The sequence below is a fragment of the Asparagus officinalis genome, chromosome 5, assembly GCF_001876935.1.
Source record: "Asparagus officinalis chromosome 5, Aspof.V1, whole genome shotgun sequence".
Classification (NCBI taxonomy): domain Eukaryota; kingdom Viridiplantae; phylum Streptophyta; class Magnoliopsida; order Asparagales; family Asparagaceae; genus Asparagus; species Asparagus officinalis.
The window spans coordinates 127,845,080-127,872,858 of NC_033798.1; the positions used below are offsets into that span (position 1 = coordinate 127,845,080).

At 33.6% G+C, this 27,779-nt stretch overlaps 1 protein-coding gene across 1 annotated transcript; it reads left to right on the top strand.

Annotated features, from left to right (window-relative positions):
• On the top strand, nucleotides 20,443–25,961 carry LOC109841242 (eukaryotic translation initiation factor 5A-2). The gene is made up of 5 exons (XM_020410148.1): nucleotides 20,443–20,632; nucleotides 23,994–24,116; nucleotides 24,209–24,265; nucleotides 24,355–24,429; nucleotides 25,581–25,961. The coding sequence occupies exons 1-5, from the start codon at nucleotides 20,510–20,512 to the stop codon at nucleotides 25,680–25,682; spliced, it is 480 nt and encodes a 159-aa protein (XP_020265737.1). The 5' UTR covers nucleotides 20,443–20,509; the 3' UTR covers nucleotides 25,683–25,961.

The following is a 27,779-nucleotide window of genomic DNA, read 5'->3' on the forward strand; positions in this document are numbered from 1 at the left end:
TATATATATAAAAACAAATAGTTAAAATATCAGCATAATCAAAATATTGTATAAGGACTCACCATGGTTGATCAAGACAGTAAGAAGACTCCAATATAATTCTCACGATGTTGGGTTTAAGTCTGGACTGGATTATCAATAAATAAATAAACTTACTGTATACCAGTAAATAACAACCCACCAAAAAAAAAGGGAAAAAAAGAAAACGTGTGGTCAAAGCCTCGAACAGGCTCTCTGCAGGATCTTTTTCCGAACACAACCTCTGGCAGAGAAAAGTAATTATTCCACGGTTCACAGTTTCAACAAGAGGAAATGGGCTAAAAATAAAACTAATGGACCCTGGGGCTGTGGGTAGTGGCCTTATGTCCTGGTTGTACACGTCTCCAACTTATAGCTTCAGCCCATTACTGTACCTAAGCCCATTAAAATCAAAGCGAAAGAGATGAATGGGGGCCAAAACAACTTGATACCATTGTATTCGTTCGTTTTCCGTTTATTAGTTTTATGCCCGTGCAATGCGTGTGATTAACTATCAAAATTATTTATTTCTTGCTTTATTTTCTTATTATAAATTAGTCATTTTCATTTTGAGTCCAAACATATAAACATGGATTATTATATTTTCCGTAATTTTTTAAAAAAAAATAAATTTTTGATAAAATAGATTTGCGTGTTAAATTGTGATCAATATTTTTTTATACAATTGGATACACAATATCACTTTTTTCAATTTTTACAGATCAAACTTCATATGATATATTTATTTGTCAGATCATCGATCTCCAATTTGTTATTTTAGTTATTAGATATAGCGTTAAGAATGAAAAAATTACAATAATATCTCATTGATGGACAAAAACTATAAATAAATTTCTACAAAAAGAGCTTGACTTGAGGAAAAATATATATTATTGTATACGTAAAAAATAATTAATAGTAAGATGATTCTTATAAGCTCAGCACAAAACATGTACTTTCCTCCAGAATGCAAGAGATCTTAATTATTGATAGACTTAAAATAAAAAAGATAAAAACTAAAGGTGAATGGTAACTCTAGCATAAATTTATATGATAAAAGCATTTACATAAGCATATAGACATACTATAACAAATTGTATGAAAATCCCTTCTAAAGTTTTCTAATTTTACTCAATAAATTGAGTTATAGTATAAAATATACATTATCCTTTATTCCTTCTTTTTCATATTTTAATTGAGTCAAGATCAATCCTTCTCCACATTTATTTTTTTTAGCAATTTTAGAGTAGCATCTTCATCGTCTAAGTCAATTAAAGCTGAATTTATTGTGCTATTATATTCCCTTTGGCTCGTTCATCTTTTACCTTTTTATCTAACTTTGTCAATATTTGAATGTCTTTCTGGTTTTCAACACAAACTTTTAAAAATATGCATTCTGATTATTTCTATGTTTTAATGAAAATAAATATTAATTTCATATATATGAAATATTTTTGATTTTCTAATTTATTACCTAAATAGCATTAGGAATTAGTTTTTTCTCTACAATAAATTCTTTTGCTCCGCAACCGATAAGAGTTTATGTTGCATCAAACAAAGGCATTCACTATATATGAAAAAGAAAGGATGTCAATCTTAATTCTTTTCTTACACTATTGAAAATAAGTATCATATATATCTTTTATCCATTATCATGATTTCGCAATATAACTGATCACAAACTTCACGTTAGTTGCTATTTGCAAGAACATCTACATGTAATTTTATAATTAGTTTACGATTCCACAAATTTATATTTTTATTTTGTCTTGAATATTAAAGTATGAAGTTTTATAAGTACTTACTAATTTTTCTTGCATCTTTCATTGAAAATGCTTCTTTGATTGGGACAAATATATTTAATATGTTCTCCAATTAGAGCTCAGTTGATGTTTCTTTGATAAAGATGTCTTCTATTAATGTTAAGTTAAGTGATTCGTGGATGGTAAAAAATAAATCTGAGTTTATCTTTTTCACTTCTCCATTTGAAATAAAAAAACTTAATTTTTAAAGCATATCTCTAAACTTTTCTATAGTCTCTCTGCACATAACTCCTTGTATTTTATTAACCTATGAATATTATTAACATCATAGATTACTATTTATAAATTATAGTTAATTAATATTAAGCTATATATTATATTTTATTTGTTTATATGTAAAATAGCCTTCAATTAACTAATACTACTTATGTATTTTGCTACTCAAAGTTATGAGTAAATTTATATTCAGTTATCTTAATTTATATAGTCATTCTAATTTTTAACCTATTAATATATTTTTCTAAATTTTACACCTGAAGGCGACATTGTTAATCTAATAACTATTGCTTGTTTTACTAGCAACAACTTAGAGTATTTTAAGATGCTAAGAAGGTCTAATAGAATCTTATATTGAAAGTTAAATTTTCATATCTTAATATAATGATATAAAATAATTTCTCTTTTATTTGTAAAGATTTCAAATTTTAGCGTATTGTGTGATTTTGAACTTTTGAAGTGTTGTCTCTAAAAATTTTAAAACTTTTAGTGCATTTGTTACAAATTTTAAATTTTTAGTTGGGAACTACGAATTTCCATATTTCATATGTTGGTGTTAAATTTTATAATTTTTGGATGCTTGTAGGCATGAATTGTTGATGTTGAAAATTTGAAACTTTGGGTTATCTTTGGTAAAATTCATACTTTTAGGGGGCTATTGATAAATTTTTAGATTTCGTGTGTAGAGGATGTAACTTTTGCAATTTTAGGTATATTTTGCAATTTTGAATTTTTGAGGGTTTCTTTGTTAATTTTGAAAGTTTGTGCTTTTTTCTCAATTTTTAAAAGAATAAATTATAAATAGAAATTTATTTAGATAACTATTGTAATTCAAATTCTAAAAAGATAATACATTCTAATTACCCGGTTCTTTCTTCAATTCTCGGTTGGATTTAGTAGTCGATAAAATTTTGATGTAACTTTTAAAATTATAGATTTGTTTGTAATTTTGAAATTTTGAGGTTTCTTTGCAAATTTTGAAAGTTTGTACTTTTTTCATAATTTTTAAAAGAATAAATTATAAATAGAATTTTATTTAGATAACTATTGTAATTCAAATTCTAAATATATACTATTCTAATTACCCGGTTCTTTCTTCAATTCTCGGTTGGATTTAGCAGCCGAAAAAATATTATAGTTGTAGGCTGTCTAAAAATTACTACAGATAGTTGATCCCTATCAAACACTGAGGATGAAAGTTATAATTTGACGGCTTTCGGAAGACTATAATTTAAAAAATTTCATGTAGATCAATGAAGGTTACAATCTGACAACCTTCACAACAACCGATGAAAGCTCTGATTCAACAACCTTCACAATCAACATCAGGAATTACAATCTGATGACTCTCATATTTTTAAAGAGCTAAGACGAATGTTACAAGATAAAAATATTTGCAACGTTCTAGCAAAATATACTATAAATTGACGGTCTCTTCAAATCAAAACGCAAGTGGCCTCGTTCCATGGTCAAAGCAGTGCAAACACAGCTTCCAAATCACTACCAAACGTAGCTTCCAAATTGCTGCCAAACACAGCTTCCAGATGCTGCAAACACAGCTTCCAGATGCTGCAAACGTAGCATCTGTCCGAGATTCCAGACGCCACGTTCGAGCTTCCAGACACTACGTTCGAATGCAGAATTCATGCCAGAATACGGATTTTACATTTAACTCGTTCAAATACGAGCTGGACGGTTTTAAAACTGTTTTCCACGATTTGAGGAGATCACTCCCCCACTTAGGAGCGAATTAAGGGGGCAATGTTACCCCTTAACCCCCTATAAATCACAACAAACTCAACTAAGTTAAAGCCCGACTTTTTTGAGATCAGGAGAGATCTCTTGGACAGATCGAATCTTGACAATCTTCGAATCTTCTAGAGCTACGATTGGAGCTTTTCTTTAGCTTGAAACTAATTTCGGTTAAACCAATTAACTCTGTTACAGAGTTTAAACTTGCACAGAGTTCTTAAACTCGTTAAGAGTTATTTTTAAACTGGTCACACAAGTTTTATTAACTTTAATCTAGTAAAGTGAGATATTGGATCGTCAACGAGAAGCAAACTCGATACAAACATCGAGGGAGACATCTCATCGCTACCGTAAAGAACCCAGTTTTAAACAAAGAGGAGGATCTCCGTCGACCTTCTTCTCTTTTGTAAATCGGGATTCTGATATAAGAAGATTTATAATTTCTTTTTCTAAGTCTGTTAGAGAGAAATTGTATCGAGAGAATTGAAATTAATTTTTTCTGAGTCTGTCAGAGAGAATAAAACAAATTCATTTTCTCAACTGTCTTCTTCGAATTTTCCCTCCAAACAGCAATATATGACATCTTTGGAATGGATTTTTCTATTGGTAGCTGGATATAATAGCTGTAGATAATTCAATTTTCTATATAAGAGAAAATAGATATTTCAATTAGAAGCGCTCTTCACGAACTTGAAATTACCCTAGAGGGGGGTGAATAGGGTAATGTGACAATAAATGTGTGTCAATGTAACACACCAACCAAATTTAATGCAAATACAATAAATAGAAAAAGAGTTTAGAGAATAGTTGGCCAATAGCGACACGCGATATGTTCATAAGGTTCGGTCCTCCGACCTACGTCTCCGACCACCTCTCCCAATGATAACTTTACTATCACACCTAGTTTGGAAGCCGAAACTTCTTCACAACGATCTCTTCTTGAGATCTTACAATCCACACAAGTGATCTCCTCGAAATCAATCTCACCACACAATAACAATGGAAGAAAGAAAAACTCTCACAACAATCCTACGATAAGGATCAAGTGAAGAACAAGTAAAGCTCAAGTGTTGTGGAGTGTGGATGTGAGAAAAACAAAGGCTTAAACACAATTGAGGATTTAAGAATTGAAAGTTTGAGCTCAAGAACACTTAGAAAACCAAACTTGAGATTTTTCTCTTGCTGAATTAATCAATGAAGTTATGAGGGTGATTGGGTATTTATAGAAGCCCCAAACTATAGCCCAAATCTCAAACAAGTACCAAAATCCTAAAATTTTAGCTCAGCCAAAAACTAGCAATTACAGTGTTATAAGTCGATTTGCTATAGTACATGAGTCGACTTATAAACTGCCCGTTACAGGCTGAACAGCACATATAAGTCAACTTGCTGGATATCATAAGTCGACTTATCATATATAAGTTGACTTGTTGGATTTATAAGTCGACTCGATAGACGTTTTCTGCAAACTCCAGCACAGTTCATAAGTCGACTTATCTCAAGCATAAGTCAACTTGTAAACGTGCACATGCACTGTGTGTGTATGAAATTTAAGATTTTGAGTGCCTTTAAAAATAGCAAATAAAATCCAAAAAATATGAAACTTTGGGAAATGTAAACATGATTTTGAACATATGTTAGAAAAAGAAATTTTGAAAGATCCCAATTACAAAAACTAATCATTTTTCAAAATAGTTCAAAAACAATATTTTTGTGAAAGTGTGTGTGAACCCAATGAGCTTCAAATGTTATCAACTCAATAGCTTGTCTACATTAAGCACTAGAGAGTAAGAAAATGATGCAAATATCTTACATATATGAATACAATTCTTTGGTCTTGATATTTGCTCATATTTTGATGAAGCTTCTCTTTTGGATAGTGCTCTTGAAAGCTTTGCTTCACCACATTACCTCCACCTCCATGAATATCATCGTTGTAACTTTTTGTTCCATCTAATCCTCCAACTTTGGCACTAACACACTTGATAAATTATAATCTACACAATATAACTCAACAAGCAATTAGCACCAATAATGGTGTTTGTAAACTATCATCAAAACAAGAGAACTAACAAAACGTGGATCTCTATTTACTATGGTGAGAGAATAAAAACAAAAAAAAATTAGGAATTGAAACGAATATTATCCGTCTATAAAATAAAATCTACATATTCACGTGCCAACAAGCATTTCCCCCTTTTATCAAATTTTGACTATTTTTCAAATAACCAATTACACATAATTATAGTTCACGGCTAAAAAACAACCTATAATTATTTCACGTGGGATGGGATTCTGGTTGAACAAATATATTATTGTTATAGTGAGTTTTAAATTTAAATTATTGAGCTATGAGATAGGACAAATACGATATTGTTGTAGTGATGGTGATTTTAAATTGTTGATTCTTGTAAGATTAGTGTAGAATAATTAGGATTAGGATAAGTTAAGAGTAAAATGTAATATTTAAAATAGTGAAGGGTAATATTGATCGTGGAAGCTTTTCCCGAACTCGTATTTTTAAATGGAGTATAATATGGTATTTATTTCATTGATCCACAACAATTTGTCAACTTCGCATTTTCAGTATTTACTACTCACGAAGGAAATTGGAGTAGAAAATAAACAAAATACATCATACTCAATAAAGTATGACTCCTACATGACTAAGAAAAAGTAAAGAATATATCATACTCCCTTTAAAAAATGAAGTTGTAGAAAAAAATTTCTATGGACTATATTACCCCTATTTTTTTAAATATTATATTTTAATCTTAATTAAACTAAATTAATTATTATTATTAATTAATCATATTATATGTCACTTCAAGTTTGTCTAACTTGGTCCCTAAAATTTCCAATGTTATTGTAAAACTCTCATATTAATTATTAGCAATGTCTAATAATATATTAATAGATAATTGCATGTTAAAAATTTATTAATGGAAAGAGTAAAAAATATAGAATTATCCTAAAATTATATCATTATATTCATTTAGTAAAATTACAAATAGTATTCTTGCGTATAGAAGTGCAAACATGTAATTTTAAAAACATTAGGATATTTAAGTGGAGGTATGTAATTGAAACTTTTATAAACTATAAGGCATTTAATTTAATTAAGTCAATAAAGACTTAAAGTATTTATTAACTACAAGCAATAGTATATGATCCCTTTGATAAATAATATTCATCATATAATATGAGGCCAGAGTGTTAGCTTATATTTATATACTAGAGGAAATGTGAGAAAATTAAAACATCATATTTTGAATAATCTTAAGATTTTTAATTATTTCTGAATTTATATATTTTGCTTAGAAAACTTTAGAAGAGGTTTTTGAAGGACTACTACAAAGTGTTGGGCATCATATAAATGCTGGACAAATAAAATCTATGATATTGGATTGTAATAATCGGGGTTATGTAAAAAATATCTGGGTGTCATATGAGATAATGTTCATACATAATACAACATTTTAATCTATAATCTCAAATATTGATGAATTTTCAACATAAGATTTTACATCAAGATATATGCTTGAGATTTGAGAGAGTTGAGAGTGGAGAGATTTATGATATGAACTGTGGCTTTTGTGACTTGTGCTTTAGTTTTGGTTTCCAAACACGACCTAATACCAAGCCCACAATCAAATTAAAAATGACTCAAATTTATTATACCAGACAAATTTTTTGATAATGATGGATATATGAGAAAAAATACCTAAATAAAAGAAAATAATATAAAACCATAAATATTATTAAGATAAAGTATTTAACCTTTTATATCAGTCGATAGAGCGATATATCGGCTAATATTTCATATATTGCTTATAAGAGCAATATTTAAAGGTAATTTAGATATCATTTCATTGATTTTAAATCTCCAATAATTCTACATTATTCCCTTAAAATTTTGAAATTGCTTATAATTTAGGTACTAATATAGAATTATAAAATATTTGAGCTAAATTTAAAAGAATATTTAATTCTTTGTAAACTCTCTCAAGTATGGGGAATGTCTCAAAAAAACCATTCAACTAATTTAATTTTACAGAGCCTCCTAATTATAGAGGTGTTGTAGATAACCCTTCTCAACTTTGGTGCGATTTTAAAAAACACCCTTCAACTTAACAAGTCTTATAAAAACTCTCCTGGTCTTTTACACATCTCTTAACAAACCCCTTTAATGTAAAAAACTTTAATAAGTAATTTTGTCAAAATGCCCTATTAAAGAAAGTCATTTTATTTAAAAGAAACTCTCAACCGATAATAAAAGGATTACGATCAATTTTCAATTCTTTTTACCTCTAAATCTTTACTTTTTCTTTCATCTAGAAAAAAACTAATCTGATTCTTTTATGGTTGAGGGATATTTTGGTCTTTATAAGTCAAGTACTTATCAAATAATGAATTCAACTCAATGATATTAGTTTTGTGGGGTTAATTGAGAAAAAATTATAGGGTTAAATCAAAATTTTGAAGTTGAGATAGATTAACTATAACACCCTAAATTTGACGAACAAACATTTACCTATTTCAAATATTTGAGGGATAACATTTTCTCCATAGTTATAAGAGGAAGTTTTCTAAAATTAACCCTTAAACAAAGCACAATTTAAGATACATGTGGCATCAATCTTATAAGAGTGGATTTTATAGCAAGTCTATCAGTATCTTTAAAAATATTTTGCTGCAAAATTCGAAGAGAGAAATTTAATCTTTATTTTGGTATGACTATGTGATCCTTATGGTTCTCCTTATCTTTTATGATTTATAATAAATTATTTAACAAAATAAATTAAGTTGTTCATTTTATATGTCTCACCTTTATGAAGCATACAGTTTGGATATGAGTGCTATTAGATTCTTTTAACTCTTTAGCTTAAATTTTTGGATATTATTCAAAATTAGATTGATCTATATTATTTTGTTAAAATAAAATCCATATGTGTACAAAATATGTTTAAATCATTCTCAAATTATATTTTATAGTTTTATAAAATTAGAGAGTAACCGTTTTGACAAATTAACTAATTAGTTGAGAAGATGTAGGAAGATTATAATATCAGATTTTGGAATTGATCACATAATTTATATTTTCTTTCTTGATTGAATTTTCACATTCTAACTTTAAAAATTCTATAAAAAAGTTTTTGAATATATATAATACTCGGTCACGAGATAATAGAAAGTGGAAGTAGATAATAGGCGCGAGTGATTTCTTTATAATTAAACAAAATCCTCTATGACCAAATAAACCTATCATTTTACGTTGATGAATTTAAGATTTATTTTTTATTAATAATAATAGTTTTTTAGATATTGGTACTTACATCATTAATATTTTAAAATTAGAATTCCAAATTATTAAATTGCTCTTAGATCATTAATATTTTAAGACTTTAAACCTCACTAATTATGTGTAAGGTAAAATGTTAAAACCAACAAGATTTTATATATTGAAATAACTGAAACTTTTTAATATATTATGATAATCATAAACTTTTTTACAACTATGTTATAGTAAATACATAAACTAAAAATCAATAATTATAATATTTGACCACGTGCATTCTACCTAGTATATATATATAAACCGTGTTCATTTCAAGGAACTAATTTTCATTGGCTAACAGGTTGTTCCCTCATATCATCCGTTCTATAGCTTCAAAAAGGTAACAAAAGGATAACCACTAACGAAAAGACTCAAATATTTCAGCAAATTTTCCATGTTTATTTAAAGTTTTGACACAATATTTTCATTTGTTTATATTCACAAAGGCAATAAATAAGGTGATATTCAAAACTTAGGAAAAAGAGGTAAGTGATACACAACGAAGTAGGATCATGCTTTTTTTATACAACGAAGTAGGATCATACTTTTTTTTATACAAAATCTGAAAAAGAGGTAAGTGATACACAACGAAGTAGGATCATGCTTTTTTTATACAAAATCTGAATTCAATAGTCTGAAATTACAACTTGAAAGCGAGTATATATGTAAATGTGATCTAAAGCAATATTTTAAAATTTCTTGGTGGTTTCCAAAATAAATAGACTTCTTACTTATTGACGTGAACAATAGGATGAGGGAGGAATCATATATCACCATCAATTCTGAGAATAGAAGAAAAGCAAAACAATTTGTCCTTCTCAACATTTTTTTAAAATTATTAAAGGTACCTTTCCCCCAACTTTGACCAGAAAACAGTGAGAACCACAAAGTCTTTTGGGAAAAATGTGTCCAGGCCCCAAAAGCAGAATGTTCATGTGACCCGCCCCCTTGTATTTTGCCCCATGTGATTCAGCCCCAAAAAGTACCATTTAATATTTTAAGGCCCCTCCACATCAGCAGTATAAAAAAAGAGATTGTATTTTGAAAAAAAACCCGAAATTGCCCCTCCACTTATCTTCCCTAGACGTCTGGTCCACAAACTACATGGAAAGTCACGCCCATTAATGCAATCTGATGGAAAAAATAGAGGGAAATTTCCCGCCCTTTTTTGAACTCTATCATGAGCAATAACTCATGTTAGTTCTAAGTTATTTAATGTTAGTTCTAAGTTATTTAATGTTAGTTCTAAGTTATTTAATGTTAGTTCTAACTTATTTTATGTTAGTTCTAATTTAGTTCTAATTCATGTTAGTTCTAATGTTAGTTCTAAGTTATTTAATGTTTGTTCTAACTTATTTTATGTTGTTCTATGTTAGTTCTAATTTAGTTCTGACTTATTTAATGTTAGTTCTACTTCCAGCTAGTGTTGGTTCTAATATAAGCGTTAGTTCTAGTGGCTATATTAGTTCTAGTTGAGCTCCTGTTAGGACTGACACGATACATGTTAGAATTGATACTGGAGAAGCTAGAACTAACACATCATCAAGTAGAAGTAATATGACATTTAGACCTAACAATTACGCTGGAACTAACGACTTAAATAAATTAGAACTAACACGATACCAGTTAGAACTAACACTAGAGAAGCTAGAACTAACACATCATTAAATAGAACTAACATGGCGTTTAGACCCAACAATTACGTAGAACTAATGACTTAAATAAATTACAACTAACACGATATCTGTTAGAACTAACACTAGAACTAACACATTAAATAAATTAAAACTAACACGAGCTGGTAAAAATTAGAACTAACCACATTAGTTCTAATTTATACAAAGTTAGTTCTATTTTATAACAAGTTAGTTCTAATTTTATACCATGTTAGTTCTAATTTTATGCCACGTTAGTTCTAATTTATGCCAAGTTAGTTCTAATTTATACAAGTTAGTTCTATTTTATAACAAGCTATCTCTAAATTATACAATGTTAATTCTATTCTGGAGCGTGTTAGTTCTAATCTATACCATGTTAGATCTATTCTGTAGCGTGTTAGTTCTAATCTGCACAGTGTTAGTTCTATTCTGTAGAGTGTTAGTTCTAATCTGCACAGTGTTAGTTCTATTCTGTAGAGTGTTAGTTCTAATCTGCACAGTGTTAGTTCTATTCTGTAGAGTGTTAGTTCTAATCTGCACAGTGTTAGTTCTATTCTGTAGAGTGTTAGTTCTAATCTGCACAGTGTTAGTTCTATTCTGTAGAGTGTTAGTTCTAATCTGCACAGTGTTAGTTCTATTCTGTAGAGTGTTAGTTCTAATCTGCACAGTGTTAGTTCTATTCTGTAGAGTGTTAGTTCTAATCTGCACAGTGTTAGTTCTATTCTGTAGAGTGTTAGTTCTAATCTGCACAGTGTTAGTTCTATTCTGTAGAGTGTTAGTTCTAATCTGCACAGTGTTAGTTCTATTCTGTAGAGTGTTAGTTCTAATCTGCACAGTGTTAGTTCTATTCTGTAGAGTGTTAGTTCTAATCTGCACAGTGTTAGTTCTATTCTGTAGAGTGTTAGTTCTAATCTGCACAGTGTTAGTTCTATTCTGTAGAGTGTTAGTTCTAATCTGCACAGTGTTAGTTCTATTCTGTAGAGTGTTAGTTCTAATCTGCACAGTGTTAGTTCTAATCTGTAGAGTGTTAGTTCTATTCTGCACAGTGTTAGTTCCGTTCTGTAGAGTGTTAGTTCTAATCTGCACAGTGTTAGTTCTATTCTGTAGAGTGTTAGTTCTAATCTGCACAGTGTTAGTTCTAATCTGTAGAGTGTTAGTTCTATTCTGCACAGTATTAGTTCAAGTCTGTAGAGTGTTAGTGCTATCCTGTAGAGTGTTAGTTCTATTCTGTAATCTGTTCCGATCCAAGTCAGTTCTGCTTCTGCACATGTTAGTACTATCTGATACCAAGTTAGTTCTATTCTTTGGCTTGTTACTCCTAGCCCCTCGAGCGCATCGAATAACTGAGATGTTAGTTCTATTCTTTTAAGCGTGTTAGGCCTAATATGATAGTTGTTTTGTTACTTACAACTTTTTATCTAGTGTAAGCTGATGTTAGTTCCCGATTAACAAAGAGTAAACATTCAATCGGAAAAAAACAAAATATTTGTTGCATACTGGGACGAAAACACTTCAACATATCAAACACTTAGTCAGCTATAGATTCATTACATGTTTTACGGTTATGACCTTCCATATGACATCGAGAACATTTTACTGGCCGCGTGTAAACAGTTCTGTTGTTGATACGCCTGGTTTTATTTCTCCCTTTCCTTTTTGTTGTAAGTGGAGGTAGGATCTGTATCTCATCCCTTGGCACGATGCGCTTCTCAAAGTCAGGGATAGGGTAGAGGATTGGCTCGTAGCTCTTTTTAAAGGCTTCAACCGTCATAAACCAGTCACAGAACTGGTAGACATCCCTTTTCATAAACATAATGGATGCGCATGCATGTTTGCAAGGGACACGGGTTACATCCCACCCACGGCAAGTGCATGTTTTATTGTCTAGATCCACTTGACAAGATCTATGGGATTGTACCTCAAATAATCCTGTGTGGGACTGACGAACCTCCAATGGACGACCATTTTCCATGTTCTCTTTGAGAGCAAGTTCAGCTTTGGGGCAAAGAAATTGATTCCAACTTTCAGCCATGGTTCGTCGCTCATTCATACGAACCATAATCTGTTTACGTATGTGCTCTACCAGTTGAAGTATCCGTAGTAGCCTAGCCTCATGTATCCATTTGTTGAATGACTCTGCAATATTTGATGTAACGTGACCATATCTGAAACATAATAAGAGAGAGAGAGAGAGAGAGAGAGAGAGAGAGAGAGATGGGATGGGGTTAAAGGGATGGGCGCAGTTACCAAGCTCAATCAAATCAAAGGGTAAATTTGTAACTTTTGTTGGGTTTTTCTCAGGATCTGGTACTTTGGGGCCTTAACACAAATACAATGTGTATTTGGGGCTGAATCACATGGGGCAAAATACAAGGGGGCGGGTCACATGAACTTTCTGCTTTTGGGGCCTGGACACATTTTTCCCTTTTTCATGAGAAATTAAAATTTGCATTTGAATAGGTTGATTTGTAAGTTTTAAAAAGAGGAGTTGGTACTTTAGAATATCAGACATCTGACCACAATCTAGGAATGTAATTGCTAACTCCAGTTAATTTTTTCAAAAAGTGCCTCTTTATATCTTCACGTGAATCTTTTTTTTTTAACTATATAATAATAATATAATTTGATCCATATATATAACTACTCTTTTTTTTTCCTTCCCTCCTTCATGTATAATGTAAAACCAAGTTCATGTACAATGTATAATGGAATTACTTTACTTTTATTAAAAGATATTAACAATTAAGCTTTAACTTCTTTTTGTTTAGGGAAAAATGTGTCCAGACCCCACAAAGAGAAAGTTTATGTGATCAGGCCCCTCATAGTTTCCCCAATGTGGATCAGCCCCTTGAAGTGTGACACTTTGTACTGTAACCCCCTTTTTAGCAATTATTACTTGCCAGCTAAACTAAAATCCCCAAATTATTCTTATCCTCTCTCCTCAATCCCTCAGACCCAAAACTCATTTCCTCTCTCTCTCTCTCTCTCTCTCTCTCTCTCTCTAAAACTATGAGTTTTCTAAACTAAACCCCAAATTATTCTTATCCTCTCTCCTCAATCCCTCAGACCCAAAACTCATTTCCTCTCTCTCTCTCTCTCTCTCTCTCTCTCTCTCTAAAACTATGAGTTTTCTCCTGGCCCTCGCCCTCCTCACCGTCGCCGCCTCTGCTCAGGCCCCCAAGGCTCCCCTCGAGTTCGCCGCCGCCTCACCTCCCCTCCTCCGCCCATCCTCGTCGCAGTAGATTGTCGCCGCTCCCCCGTCGTAGAAACTATTACGCTGTCAAAACAAACGTGTACAGTACAATTATGAACACAATTTGCAAATTAAACCAATCCACTACAACTACAGGAACACACACCATGGGCAAGACACATTGCCACTATATCCATGACCTGTGGATCTCAGCTTTTAATCGATTCGTTGTTGTACTTCTCTCAGAGGTTGAGATGATGAAGGAACAATTCGCAGTATTCGAAACGATATAACAAGAGGTAAAAAATGAGCCTAAGTGAAAGAAAGATACAGTGTGATAGACAATATAAAGGGCTACACACCGGCAAAGACGGCGGTGAAAACGGAGACCTGAGGTGGCCGAAAAAAGAGCGCAAAGTCGGCACGACGCTGCTGCTTTCTGCTTCCTGCTGTCGCCGAGCGATGTTTCGGACGTTACCGAGAGAGATAGAGAATGAGTTAGAGCGTGATACAAATTGAAGGTGATAGACAATATGTAGGTCTACTCACCAAATAAGAAATTGACAGAAACAGAAATTGGAGGTGATCGAAAAGTGTGTGCGAAGTCGGCACAAAACTGCAGCTTTCTGCAGTGCAATTTCTCGCCGTTCGGGTTTGTTCTTTGCTGTTTGGAGCTTTTCGTCGCTGTCCGGGCTTGCCGGAGGTGGGAGGAGGTTGCCGTGGGTCGTTGGGGTGTCTCGGTGGGCTCCGTCGGAGGTGGGATGGGCTTTTCTCCATTCCCAAGAGCCTAGAACTAAGATGAATTAGAGCTAGAACTAGCTAGAACTAATATGGGGCAGACTAGAACTAACATGAGGTGAGTTAGAACTAACTTGAGAGCCCAAGAGCCTAGAACTAAGATGAATTAGAGCTAGAACTAACATGAGACGGACTAGAACTAACATGGTGCGGGTTAGAACTAACATGAGGCAAGTTAGAACTAACTTGAGAGCCCAAGAGCCTAAAACTAAGATGAATTAAAGCTAGAACTAACATAAGGCGGACTAGAACTAACATGGCATAAGTTATAACTAACATGACATAAGTTAGAACTAATATGGTACAAACTAATCATTTACTATCTGATTTTGTTCGAATCTGGAAAAACTCAAAAGACCAAAGTTGTAGGTCTCTTCAACGGCTTTCCAACAAGTCTTAAATCACCTCATTCCGAGTTCGGACGAAAAAATTATAACGAAAATAACAATATAAACTAACATGTCACAAACTGAATATAAGATCTGGAAAAGTCTAAAAGACCAAAGTTGTACGTCTCTTCAACAGCTTTCCAATAAATCTTAAATCACCTCATTCCGACTTTGGACGAAAAAATTATAGTGGAAATAATAATGTAAACTAACATGGTGTAGATTAGAACTAACATAACAGAAGTTAGAACTAACATGGCATAAATTAGAACTAACATGTCATAAGTTAAAACTAATATGACACAAACTGGCTATTTACTATCTGATGCCGTTCGAATCTGGAAAATCTCAAAAAACCAAACTTGTAGGTCTCTTCAACGGCTTTCCAACAAGTATTAAATCACCTTATTCCGAGTTCGGACGGAGAAATTACAGTGAAAACAACAATATAAATTAACATGACAAAAACTGTATATAAGATCTGAAAAAGTCTAAAAGACCAAAGTTGTATACCTCTTCAACAGCTTTCTAACAAATCTTAAATCACCTCATTCTGACTTCAGACGGAGAAATTATAGTAAAAACAACAATGTAAACTAACATGGTATAGATTAGAACTAACATAACAGAAGTTAGAACTAACATGACATAAGTTAGAACTAACATAGCATAAGTTAGAACTAACATAGCAGAAACTGGTCATTTACTATCTGATGCCGTTTGAATATAGAAAACTCAAAAGACCAAATTTGTAGGTCTCTTCAACGGCTTTCCAACAAGTCTTAAGTCATCTCATTCCGAGTTCGGACGGAGAAATTACAGCAAAAATAACAATATAAACTAACATGACACAAATTGTATGTAAGATCAGAAAAAATCTAAAAGACCAAAGTTGTAGGCCTCTTCAACAGCTTTCCAACAAATTTTAGATCACCTCATTCCGACTTCGGATGGAGAAATTACAGCGGAAACAACAATGTAAACTAACATGGTGTAGATTAGAACTAACAAAACAGAAGTTAAAACTAACATGGCATAAGTTAGAACTAGCATGGCATAAACTGGTCATTTACTATCTGATGTCGATCGAATCTGGGAAAGCTCAAAAGACCAAAGTTGTAGGTCTCTTCAACGGATTTCTAACAAGTCTTAAATCACCTCATTCCGAGTTCGAACAGAGAAATTACAAAAGTCTGTGTCATGTTAGTTTTAACTTATGTCATATTAGTTCTAACTTATGTCATGTTAGTTTTAACTTCTGTTGTGTTAGTTCTAATGTACACCATGTTAGTTTATATTATTATTTCCGTTGTAATTTCTCCGTTCATAGTCGGAATGAGGTGATTTAAAATTTGTTGGAAAGCTGTTGAAGAGACCTACAACTTTGGTCTTTTAGACATTTCCAGATCTTACATACAGTTTGTGTCATGTTAGTTTATATTGTTATTTTAGCTGTAATTTCTCCGTCCGAACTCGGAATGAGGTGATTTAAGACTTGTTGGAAAGCCGTTGAAGAGACCTACAACTTTGATCTTTTGAGCTTTTCCAAATTCAAATGGTATCAGATAGTAAATAACCAATTTGTGTCATATTAGTTCTAACTTATGCCATGTTAATTCTCACTTCTGTTATGTAAGTTCTAATCTACACTATGTTAGTTTACATTATTGTTTCCGCTATAATTTCTCTGTTCGAAGTCGGAAGGAGGTGATTTAAGATTTGTTGGAAAGCTGTTGAAGAGACCTACAACTTTGGTCTTTTAGACTTTTCCAGATCTTACATATAGTTTGTGTCATGTTTATATTATTGTTTTCGCTATAATTTCTCCATCCGAAGTCAGAATGAGATGATTTAAGATTTGTTGGAAAGCTGTTGAAGAGACCTACAACTTTGATCTTTTAGACTTTTCAGATCTTACATAGAGTTTGTGTCATGTTAGTTTACATTGTTGTTTTCGCTGTAATTTCTCCGTCCGAACTCGGAATGAGGCAATTTAAGACTTGTTGGAAAGCCGTTGAAGAGACCTACAACTTTGGTCTTTCGAGTTTTTCCAGATTCGAACAATATCAGATATTAAATGATCAGTTTGTGCCATGTTAGTTCTAACTTATGTCATGTTAGTTCTAACTTCTGTTATGTTAGTTCTAATATACACCATGTTAGTTTACATTATTGTTTTTGCTGTAATTTCTCCTTCCAAAGTCGGAATGAGGTGATTTAAGATTTATTAGAAAGCTGTTGAAGCGACCTACAACTTTGGTCTTTTAGACTTTTCCAGATCTTACACACAGTTTGTGTCGTGTTAGTTTATATTATTGTTTTCACTGTAATTTCTCCGTCCGAACTCAGAATGAGGTGATTTAAGACTTGCTGGAAAGCCATTGAAGAGACCTACAACTTTGGTCTTTTGAGCTTTTCCAGATTCGAACGACATCAGATAGTAAATGATCAACTTGTGCCATGTTAGTTCTAACTTATGTCATGTTAGTTCTAACTTATGCCATGTTAGTTCTAACTTCTGTTATGTTAGTTCTAATCTACACAATGTTAGTTTATATTATTATTTTCGCTGTAATTTTTCCGTCCGAAGTCGGAATGAGGTGATTTAAAATTTATTGGAAAGTTTTTGAAGAGACCTACAATTTTGGTCTTTTAGACTTTTCCAGATCTTATATTCAGTTTGTGACATGTTAGTTTATATTATTGTTTTCACTGTAATTTCTCTGTCTGAACTCAGAATGAGGTGATTTAAGACTTGTTGGAAAGCCTTTGAAGAGACCTACAACTTTGGTCTTTTGAGGTTTTTCAGATTCGAAGGGTATCAGATAATAAATAACCAGTTTGTGTCATGTTAGTTCTAACTTATGCCATGTTAGTTCTAACTTATGTCATGTTAGTTCTAACTTTTGTTATGTTAGTTCTAATCTATACCATGTTAGTTTACATTGTTGTTTCCACTGTAATTTCTCCATCCGAAGTCGAAATGAGGTGATTTAAGATTTGTTGAAAAGCTGTTGAAGAGATCTACAACTTTGGTCTTTTAGACTTTTCCAGATCTTACATACAGTTTGTGACATATTAGTTTATATTATTGTTTTTACTGTAATTTCTCCGTATGAATTCAGAATGAGGTGATTTAAGACTTGTTGGAAAGCCGTTGAAGAGACCTACAACTTTGGTCTTTTGAGGTTTTTCAGATTCGAAGGGTATCAGATAGTAAATAACCAGTTTGTGTCATGTTAGTTCTAACTTATGCCATGTTAGTTCTAACTTATGTCATGTTAGTTCTAACTTTTGTTATGTTAGTTCTAATCTACATCATGTTAGTTTACATTGTTGTTTCCACTGTAATTTCTCCATCCGAAGTCGAAATGAGGTGATTTAAGATTTGTTGAAAAGCTATTGAAGAGATCTACAACTTTGGTCTTTTAGACTTTTCCAGATCTTACATACAGTTTGTGACATGTTAGTTTATATTGTTATTTTTATTATAATTTCTCCGTCCGAACTCAGAATGAGGTGATTTAAGACTTGTTAGAAAGCCGTTGAAGAGACCTTCAACTTTAGTCTTTTGAGTTTTTTTTCAGATTTGAATGACATCAGATAGTAAATGATCAGTTTGTGCCATATTAGTTCTAACTTATACCATGTTAGTTCTAATGCAATGTTAGTTCTAACCCGTCCCATGTTAGTTCTAGCTAGTTCTAGCTTTAATTCATCTTAGTTCTAGGCTCTTAGGAACGTAGAAAAGCCCATCCCACTTCCGACGAAGCCCACTGAGACACCCCGACGACCCCCGACAACCTCCTCCCACCTCCGACAAGCCCGGACAGCAACGAAAAGCTCCAAACAGCAAAGAACAAACCCGAACGGTGAGAAATTGTACTGCAGAAAGCTGTAGTTTTGTACCGATTTCGCACACACTTTTCGATCACCTCCAATCTCTGTTTCCGTCATTTTCTTCTTTGGTGAGTAGCCCTACATATTGCCTATCACCTTCAATTTGTATCATGCTCTAACTCATTCTTTATCTCTCTCGGTAACGTCCGAAACATCGCTCGACGATAGCAGCAACCAGAAAACAGCAGCACCGTGCCGACTTCGCGCGCGTTTTCCGGCCACCTCCGGTCTTCGTTTTCACCACCGTCTTCGCCGGTGTGTAGCCATTTATATTGTCTTCCACACGGTATCTTCCTTTCACTTGGGCTCATTTTCTACCTCTTGTTATATCACTTCGAATACTGCGAATCGTTCCTTCATCATCTCAACCTCTGAGAGAAGTACAACAATGAATCAATTAAAAGCTGAGCTCCACCGGTCGTGGATGTAGTGGAAACGTGTCTTGCCCATGGTGTGTGCTCCTGTAGTTGTAGTTGATTGGTTTAATTTGTAAATTATGTTCATAATTGTACTGTACACGTTTGTTTTGACAGCGCAATAGTTTCTATGGCGGGGGGGGGGGCAATCTACGGCGACAAGGATGGGCGAAGGAGGCAGCGGTAAACTCGAGAGGAGCCTTGGGGGCCTGAGCGGAGGCGGCGACAGCGAGGAGGGCCAGGGCCAAGGTGAGGAGCTTGAGAAAGCTCGTAGTTTTAGAGAGAGAGAGAGAGAGAGAGAGAGAGAGAGAGAGAAGATGAGTGTGAGTGTTGGGTCTGACGGATTAAGAAGAGAGGATAATGATAATTTGAGGATTTTAGCTTAGCTGATATGTAATAATAGCTAAAAATGAGCTGCAGTACAAAGTGTCACACTTCAAGGGGTTAATTCATATGGAAAAAACTATGAGGGGCCTCGTCACATGAACTTTATATTTTTGGGGCATGGACAGATTTTTACCTTTCATTTATGAAAATTGAAAATTGCGATGTTTGTTTTTTCTTGAAAAATTACAGATCCAATAATAATAATAACTCCGTGCATCGCACGTGCGCCATATGACGGCTCCTGTGGCAGCCCAAGAGCCTACGCATGTTTAATGTGCACGGCCCATTTTTGAGATACCCATCCCTATCTTTATATATCTGGAAAAATCAAAATTTCATTGGCAGCAGTAAAGAAGAGTCAACAGTACACACGCCCACAAGAGTAATTAAATTAAAAAAACAAAAAAAGAAAAAGAAAAAAAAGCGAAATATTCGGTCTAAAAAGTCGTAAATTCCCCAACACCCAACGGATCAGATTCCTCCCCAGGAGAGATCTGGACCGTCGATCCGGACAAGGATCGAAATGCTTCTTCCTTTATAAACCCCAGCGGTCTCCTCCCCTCCTCTCCAAGCTTTTTTCTTCAACGAATTTCTGAAAGAGAGAGAGAGAGGAGAGAGAAAATGTCGGATGAGGAGCACCATTTCGAGTCGAAGGCGGATGCGGGTGCGTCGAAGACCTACCCGCAGCAAGCGGGTACGATCCGAAAGAACGGGTACATCGTCATCAAGAACAGGCCCTGCAAGGTATTCATCCATCCATCTGGGGTTTTTCTTTATTAAATTCTATTTTTTTTAAATTTATTCATAGTGTTTAAAGTTATGTCTGTGATGGTATTTATATCTCTAGTTTGTTAGATTGAGCTGTTGTTGTTGTTGTTGTTGGATTAAGTGAATCGGTAACCCTAAATCTGACGTCTTTACCGGAGCAAAACCCTAATTCTTTTTTGGGAAATGTGTTAATGGATCGATAACCAGCAGTTATGTACTTTTTCAAGTGTTGCCCTTTTTTGTGCAATCTCAGACGTTGACTTTTCTTTTTGGGCATTTTATTGATTTTTTGCATTTTTTTATACGTTTTCCCGTGTTTACCCTAAAATCTTGATAGATCACTGAGCAAAACCCTAGTTCTGCTGGTACGATGGGAACCAGCAAATTTTATTTAGGAATGGATCAATACTCGATGTTTATACTGGTGGCCGTCTTCAATTGGTGCCCTTTTTGCGTATCTCAGACGTTGACAGTTGTTTCTTGTGCATCTCGGATTTTTATTGATTTCTCTGCATATTTTCTGCTTTTTTGGTTTGAGGTTCTTGATGCTATTTTCCTTTTTTATTTTGTTGAGTTGATTTGTTGCTCTTAGCTAAATTGATTTGATAACCCTAAATCTGATGTATAATTGGAGCAAAACCCTAATTTTTATTAAAAATATTATGAATGGATCAGCATTCAATTGTTAGCACTTAGCATGTGTCTGCATTTTTTACATTGATGTCCATTTTAAAGTGTTGCCTTTTTCAGGTATCTGATATGTTAAGTCTTGTTGTTCTTGTATGTCCACTTTTTATTGATTGTCAGCATATTTTTACAGTTTTTGAAGTGAGATTCATAATGTGATTTATATTTTTACGCTGAGCTGTTGTTGGCGGCTAATGTGATTTGATAAAATCATACAAGTGATATATCACTGGAGCAGAATCCCGGTTTTACTAGAGTAAGGACCCCTGAATGTTATATATGAATGAATCCATAGTCAATAGTATCTCCCTTTTGTGTATCCAAGTGTCTTCTTTTCTTTTGAATCAAGAGGTCGTTAACTTAGTGCAATTGATCAACATTCTTTCATCACATTCTATGCTTCGCTTGGCATCTCTTGCTGCATAAATATGGTTTCCATGATATGTAACATTGGAGGAAGCTAAGGTAATTTTGTGAGAGTTCTGCATTTTCTTGTCTTTTCACAAAGTGCTGCTGTTTTTTCAGTTATCTAGGTACTTCACGGGGTGCATAAGAGATAAAGTGTTCTTACAATTTTCTGTTGTGCATAAGATAAAGCTTTTTTTTTTTCTGTTAACAGGAAGAACAATATAACTGTGAAATGCAATTGAAAATGAACATAAACATGATTTAAACATACAATAAGAGTGAAATGTTATGCGAGATAAATTCCCTTGCGAGATGAAAAATAAAAAAGAAAATATCAGTACAGCCTAAAGTGTACTACGACACATTGCATGTAAAAGAAATTAAAATCCAAGATCAAATTTGCTGAGCTAAATCAAGGGGGGAAAAGAGATCACTAACCAGATTATTTATTTGCAATAAAATTTTCAAATTTTAAAATCTTAGGCGAGATCACAATTCCCTTCCGAGATCAAAATTAAAATATAAAAGATCAATAAAACCATACATGTACTGAAGCAGAATGCATGTAAAAGAAATTGCAATCCAAGATCATAATTTGTTTGCTAAAGCAAGGTAAAAAATAGAGATCAATAACCTTATTATTTCACATTGATTTGGAAGGGTTTTTGCCTCTCTACGGGAGGCGGTTGCAGGAGAGAAAGAACTCTAAGTTAACCTAGACTACTGCCCCAATTTGCTTACCTCGAAAATGAAAAAAAAATCAATTAGTTTATGCATGATTTTAGCTTTTAGAAAATAACTTATAAACATATATATGATTTTCTATTTGTAAAGTGTATTTATGAATTTGAATACAGTATACTAAGTAACAGGTACACCAAAACAAATTAAATTGTATACATAAAAACAAATTGGGATAAATGGTATTCATAAATTGTAATTAGTAAACTAATGAAAAAAATATTACTATTTAAATAACTTCAAAATTTTAATTACTATATTAACATATAATAATAAAAGAGTAAACAAATATTACTAACCTTATAAATTTAATATTCCACACATAGTAATATAACTTGGTTTTGAAGCTATTAAAAATGCATAAAAAATAAAGAAAAATGAACACGGAAAATAATCATTTAGAATATTATATTATAAGTGCAAATTCTTTAAATATAAATTACATACATAATAAATAGATCAATATATAAATTTATATGTGTGAGTACAAATTGTACACACTAACATTAGGACACGAAACGTAAAGGATATAGGGTAAACATATAGGGGAAAAAATTCTGGAATAAATCAGAAATTCATAGCCCAAATATAAATTATATAAATAATAAACAGAAATATTAATATATAAATTTATGTGTGAGTACAAACTGTACACACTAACATTAGGACGTGAAAAGTGCAGGATATGGGGGAAACCTATGGGGGAAATCATCTGGAATAAATGAGAAATTCATAGCCCAATGCTTGGCACTGGCTAAAAGACTAGTTGGACTAAAATTCAAAAAGGTCTTACTTTGGATCCTATACTGTTCTACTCATCCATTTACAATCTTAATGCCATTTCAATATATATACATTAACCATTTCTTATTCCTGGCCTTGAGTCAATAAATTTGTATGCAACTGAATACCTTTGCTGCTTGTTTATTGTAAAGAGAAAGAATCTTCTTTTTGGAGAACTTAATTTGGTTATTCTTGCCTTGTTACATTCAATTTTGATGCTTTTAGGCATGCACACGCTTTAAACCCTTTTATTCATGTGGGGAAAAAAATCTGCCAAATTTTTGCTACATGTTTATCCGGAATTTCCTCAATAGAAACATTTGTGATTTAATAGACCATTATGGTTGTTGTTCAGCATTGGACCCATCGAACCAATCTATTATAAAATCTAAATTTTCCAGGGTAAGTCTGTTTCTAAGGTAAGAAGCCGGGTCAGTGTAACAGTACTAGGCATGTAAACTGCCTTCCTTGTCTTCTGGGATTGCCAGTTAGCTAATTGTCTGTACTCTGTATCCAAACTGATACAGAGTGCGTGACTTGACATCTCTTCCATGGGAGAGAAGCTCCAGTTATCATCCGCATATTAAGAAGAATAGTCATTCATTATGTTTGTGGATTTGTGTATTTTTACGTGAGGGGTAATCTTGAAAAGTACACCGGCATATCTCTTGTATGCTTATGTACTATTATGGTTTGCAGAGATGTTTAGTGGCTACAGGTTGTTGAGGTTTCAACCTCTAAAACTGGGAAGCATGGTCATGCTAAGTGTCACTTTGTGGCAATAGACATATTCACTGCTAAGAAGCTTGAGGATATTGTGCCATCCTCCCATAACTGTGATGTATGTATTCTTCGGGGTCCTTTTTTCAGAACATGACCAGGTTATATACTAATTTTATAACTGGTTGAATTCATTATTTGTCAAACTTGCAGGTTCCTCATGTTAATCGTACTGACTATCAGCTCATTGATATATCTGAAGACGGCTTTGTGCGTATACACTTTATTATAACATTGGACTTTATGCTCGGACCTGCTATTCCAAATTACACAGTTGATCATAATGTTGATGCTTGCAGGTGAGCCTGTTGACTGAGAATGGAAATACCAAGGATGACCTGAAGCTTCCCACTGATGAAAATCTGCTTACCCAGGTGAGTATTTTCCGTTCTTCTCTGCATGATTCTGAGTTAGATTAGTGAATTTATGTTGAACAAATATGATTAGTGATTTTTATAAGACTGGGCCATTTTAATTTCTATTTAGGAAATGAGAATGTATTGCTTTTGAACCTTAGCCATTAGAAAGGATGGGCATCATCAATGTATTAGCAATCATGATTAAGACTGTAGAATTTAAATGCATGAAAAAGGACAAGTCCTCAAAGTACAGATGAAACTAACCAGATGTGGTCTTTAGAAATTCTTTAAGGATGTCTCTTTTATTCCCTATTTTAGAAGCCAAGCAGAGTCCAGTAGCTCTGAACTACAAAGTAAAACTATAAAAAATCTGAAAAAAAAAACGCAGCACTGCTGCAAGCATTATGATTATCAGACATGCATACAACATGATAAGACTGAGTTTCTGATGTGGTTGTTTACATGCTTTAAAGTGCTAAATACCACTAGTACAATTCAGTAATAATTTCACTTAGGCTGAAAGCATTATGGTTAGCAGTTACCTATGTAGCATGCTCAATTTATTCTTTTTTTTTAATTTGTTTATCACACAGACCAAGATGTGCTAACTATTCAGGGACAAAAGATATGGTCAAATTGGTCCATGTCTATGTATTTGAAGTGCACCGGTCCATCATGATTTGGTATTTCTCTATGAAAATTAAGACAAATAATCTTAGTAAACAGTCATCTGTTTCTGACAGGGCTGATCATCTTAACCTGATTCAACTTTAACATTAAAAACTGATATTTAAGGTTCATTGTTTGGGCCAGTCTTGGCAGTTAAGCTAGTCAACATTAAAAAACTGATAATTTAAGGTTCATAGTTTGGGCCCGTTTTGGCAATAGCCTCCTAAGAACCCTTTCACACCAGCTTTTGAGTTTCTCAAAACCGAGTATCTACTGGGCTTCATTTGATGCTCTCACCTTTCTGTCATCATGAAAGACGCACATGTTTTTCTCTCTCTATTTTCCACTGAATTTTCAATTTTAGCTTCAATAGTAATGTACTTTTATGCAGCAATGGGGGCAATTTTGTCTGGCATTAGAAATTTTCTTAAAAATATATTTTTTAACTGCTTCCTGATTATCATATCATCTTCTCTTTTGGTTTTCTTGGAATGCAGATTAAAGATGGGTTTGCTGAGGGCAAGGACCTTGTGGTGAGTGTCATGTCTGCTATGGGAGAAGAGCAGATTTGTGCTCTCAAGGACATTGGCCCCAAGTAGTGCTTTCTCATATATCTATCTATCGAACGATTCATTCTTGTAGGGGTGAATGTCGCTAAAAATATTTAAGCAATATTTTTTAGATATGGGACCTTGTCTATGTTGATTCTTACGTCAGTTTGTCCAAAATGGGAGGGAGAGTTTATACTGGAGACTGTAAACTCTTGGTATCAGTTCACCCTTGAGGCTTATGTGTACTGCTTACTACCCTTTTCCCGTACCTACTTTCTCTATGAATTTGCAAATGCTATGTTATAAATAACCTTGGGTAAAGTTAAATGAGATTTAAGATTCTTATCCGTTTTAGTAATACCACTGGTGTTTCGAGCAGAGGCTTCCTGATGGAAGTGTTTCTTATGCCTCTCAGTTACCGGTACAACCTCATGTCCTGCTGCATTGTTTCCCAAAGCCTAAGTTTATAACATGCTAGTTGTGAATCTGTGTTGTCGGATCTCATTTTTATGTGAATCAAGGAATTTTATCTTTCTTGATACGGACTTGTGACCTATTATCAGAGTGTTTTGGTTTGAAATGTTTGGGTATCTCTAATGTCGATGATCGGTAATGGCCTATCAAAGTGTTTTGGTTTTGTTATGTTTGGGTATTTCTAATGTCGATGATCAGTATTCGTGTTCGCATACGTTAGCATGGATGCAGTTCTCAAAATGGGTGTTGGGAGTTATTCCATTATTCTTACAAATACTTTGGCACTTAGCACGTTCTATCAAGCGCATTATGGTGTTGTTTTTGGATTTGAGTGTGAATAAAACCATGGATTGTTTTCTTTAGAAGGAATTACATGGCATCTAGAATAATTGAGTACATATATAGTTTGGACCGTTACATGAGTCCGAAAACGAGGTATCTACAGGCATACTAAGCTAGACTATGGGTACGCATGTTTCCCGTTCGACGAACACGACAAACAAGGGATTTGTTGAACATTTTGAACAATGTCCAACAGTCACCAAGAAAGCTTCTATGAGATGAAGGCCAATCCGAGACAATCTTATTGAAGAAAAATGTCCATCCAACCATAAGAAAGGACTATGTGGAGGCTCCAATGACAATCGCAGGGGTTCCGAAGGCAGTACCGGAGTAAATATGGTGACCAAGGTGGTCTCCGGCAATGACTCCCCAAGCCGAACCGTCAAACAGAGCGGCCGCGTCGACGTTAATCTTCACGGTATTTTCCATGCCCGTGAATGTGAGTTGTTGTGTCCGGTGAATTCACATGCAAGCGGTATGAACTATTTTCTTGCAGCCTCTCGTATTGGCTTTTGGGAATTTCACGATGGTTTCTACGCAACTTCCCAAAGTGGTCATGTACTCACGTGCCACTAAATTCTCAAAATACTCATGTTTCTTATTCTGTCTTTTGATTTCCTCAGCAAATTTCATTAAGGGGCTGTTTGGTTCCATGTTTTTGAGGGAAAAACTCTATTGAAAGCCTGTCAAAAGTGTTACTTTTTGGCAGGTTTTCAAGCAAAATCGTCTCTTTTAGAAAAGATGCGATTTTGCTTGAAAACTTGCCAAAAAGTGACACTTCGGCAGGCTTTCAAGAGAAAAAATTTCTAACTAAACGGGCCCTAACTCGTCCAATGTAGTCGGAATGCTTGATTAGAAATAAGTTAGAGCAAACAATGCATTTCGTCATCGTAGGTTCACGACTCCTGATATCGGAGTGCTCTATAATCTGGGCAAACTTACAGCTACTCCATTTTTAATCCATTTTATTATTATTGCAACAACACTGATCTAAATATTTATATTGAATTTTTTATATAGTTGTAGCATTGTGGAGTTCCAACTTTAGAGCCTGTCATGTGTATTTTCTTCAAACATGAAAATGTATGGATAAAGTCTGAATTTCTTATGCAGATATTTCCTCGGACGCGGATATCATTCTCCTAGCACTCAATAAGATATTGAGCGTCTTCTGTATAGGATAAAGTCTTTATTTTTTTATTTGGAAAATGGTACAGGCACACTCCTAGGCACACCTTGTGTCACACCCCCTCTCTCAGCTACAGTGCACGGGACCCACACATGGGATTTTTTAATCCTATGTATGGGCCCGTATACTGTAGCTGAGAG

What these genes read in the sequence shown, in the direction of transcription:
- LOC109841242 (XM_020410148.1), top strand. Translation starts at nt 20,510, where the DNA reads ATGTCGGATGAGGAGCACCATTTCGAGTCGAAGGCGGATGCGGGTGCG. An exon ending in CATCCTCCCATAACTGTGAT is followed by an intron (nt 24,117 to 24,208) that starts GTATGTATTCTT and finishes TCAAACTTGCAG; the next exon opens with GTTCCTCATGTTAATCGTAC. An exon ending in ATGAAAATCTGCTTACCCAG is followed by an intron (nt 24,430 to 25,580) that starts GTGAGTATTTTC and finishes CTTGGAATGCAG; the next exon opens with ATTAAAGATGGGTTTGCTGA.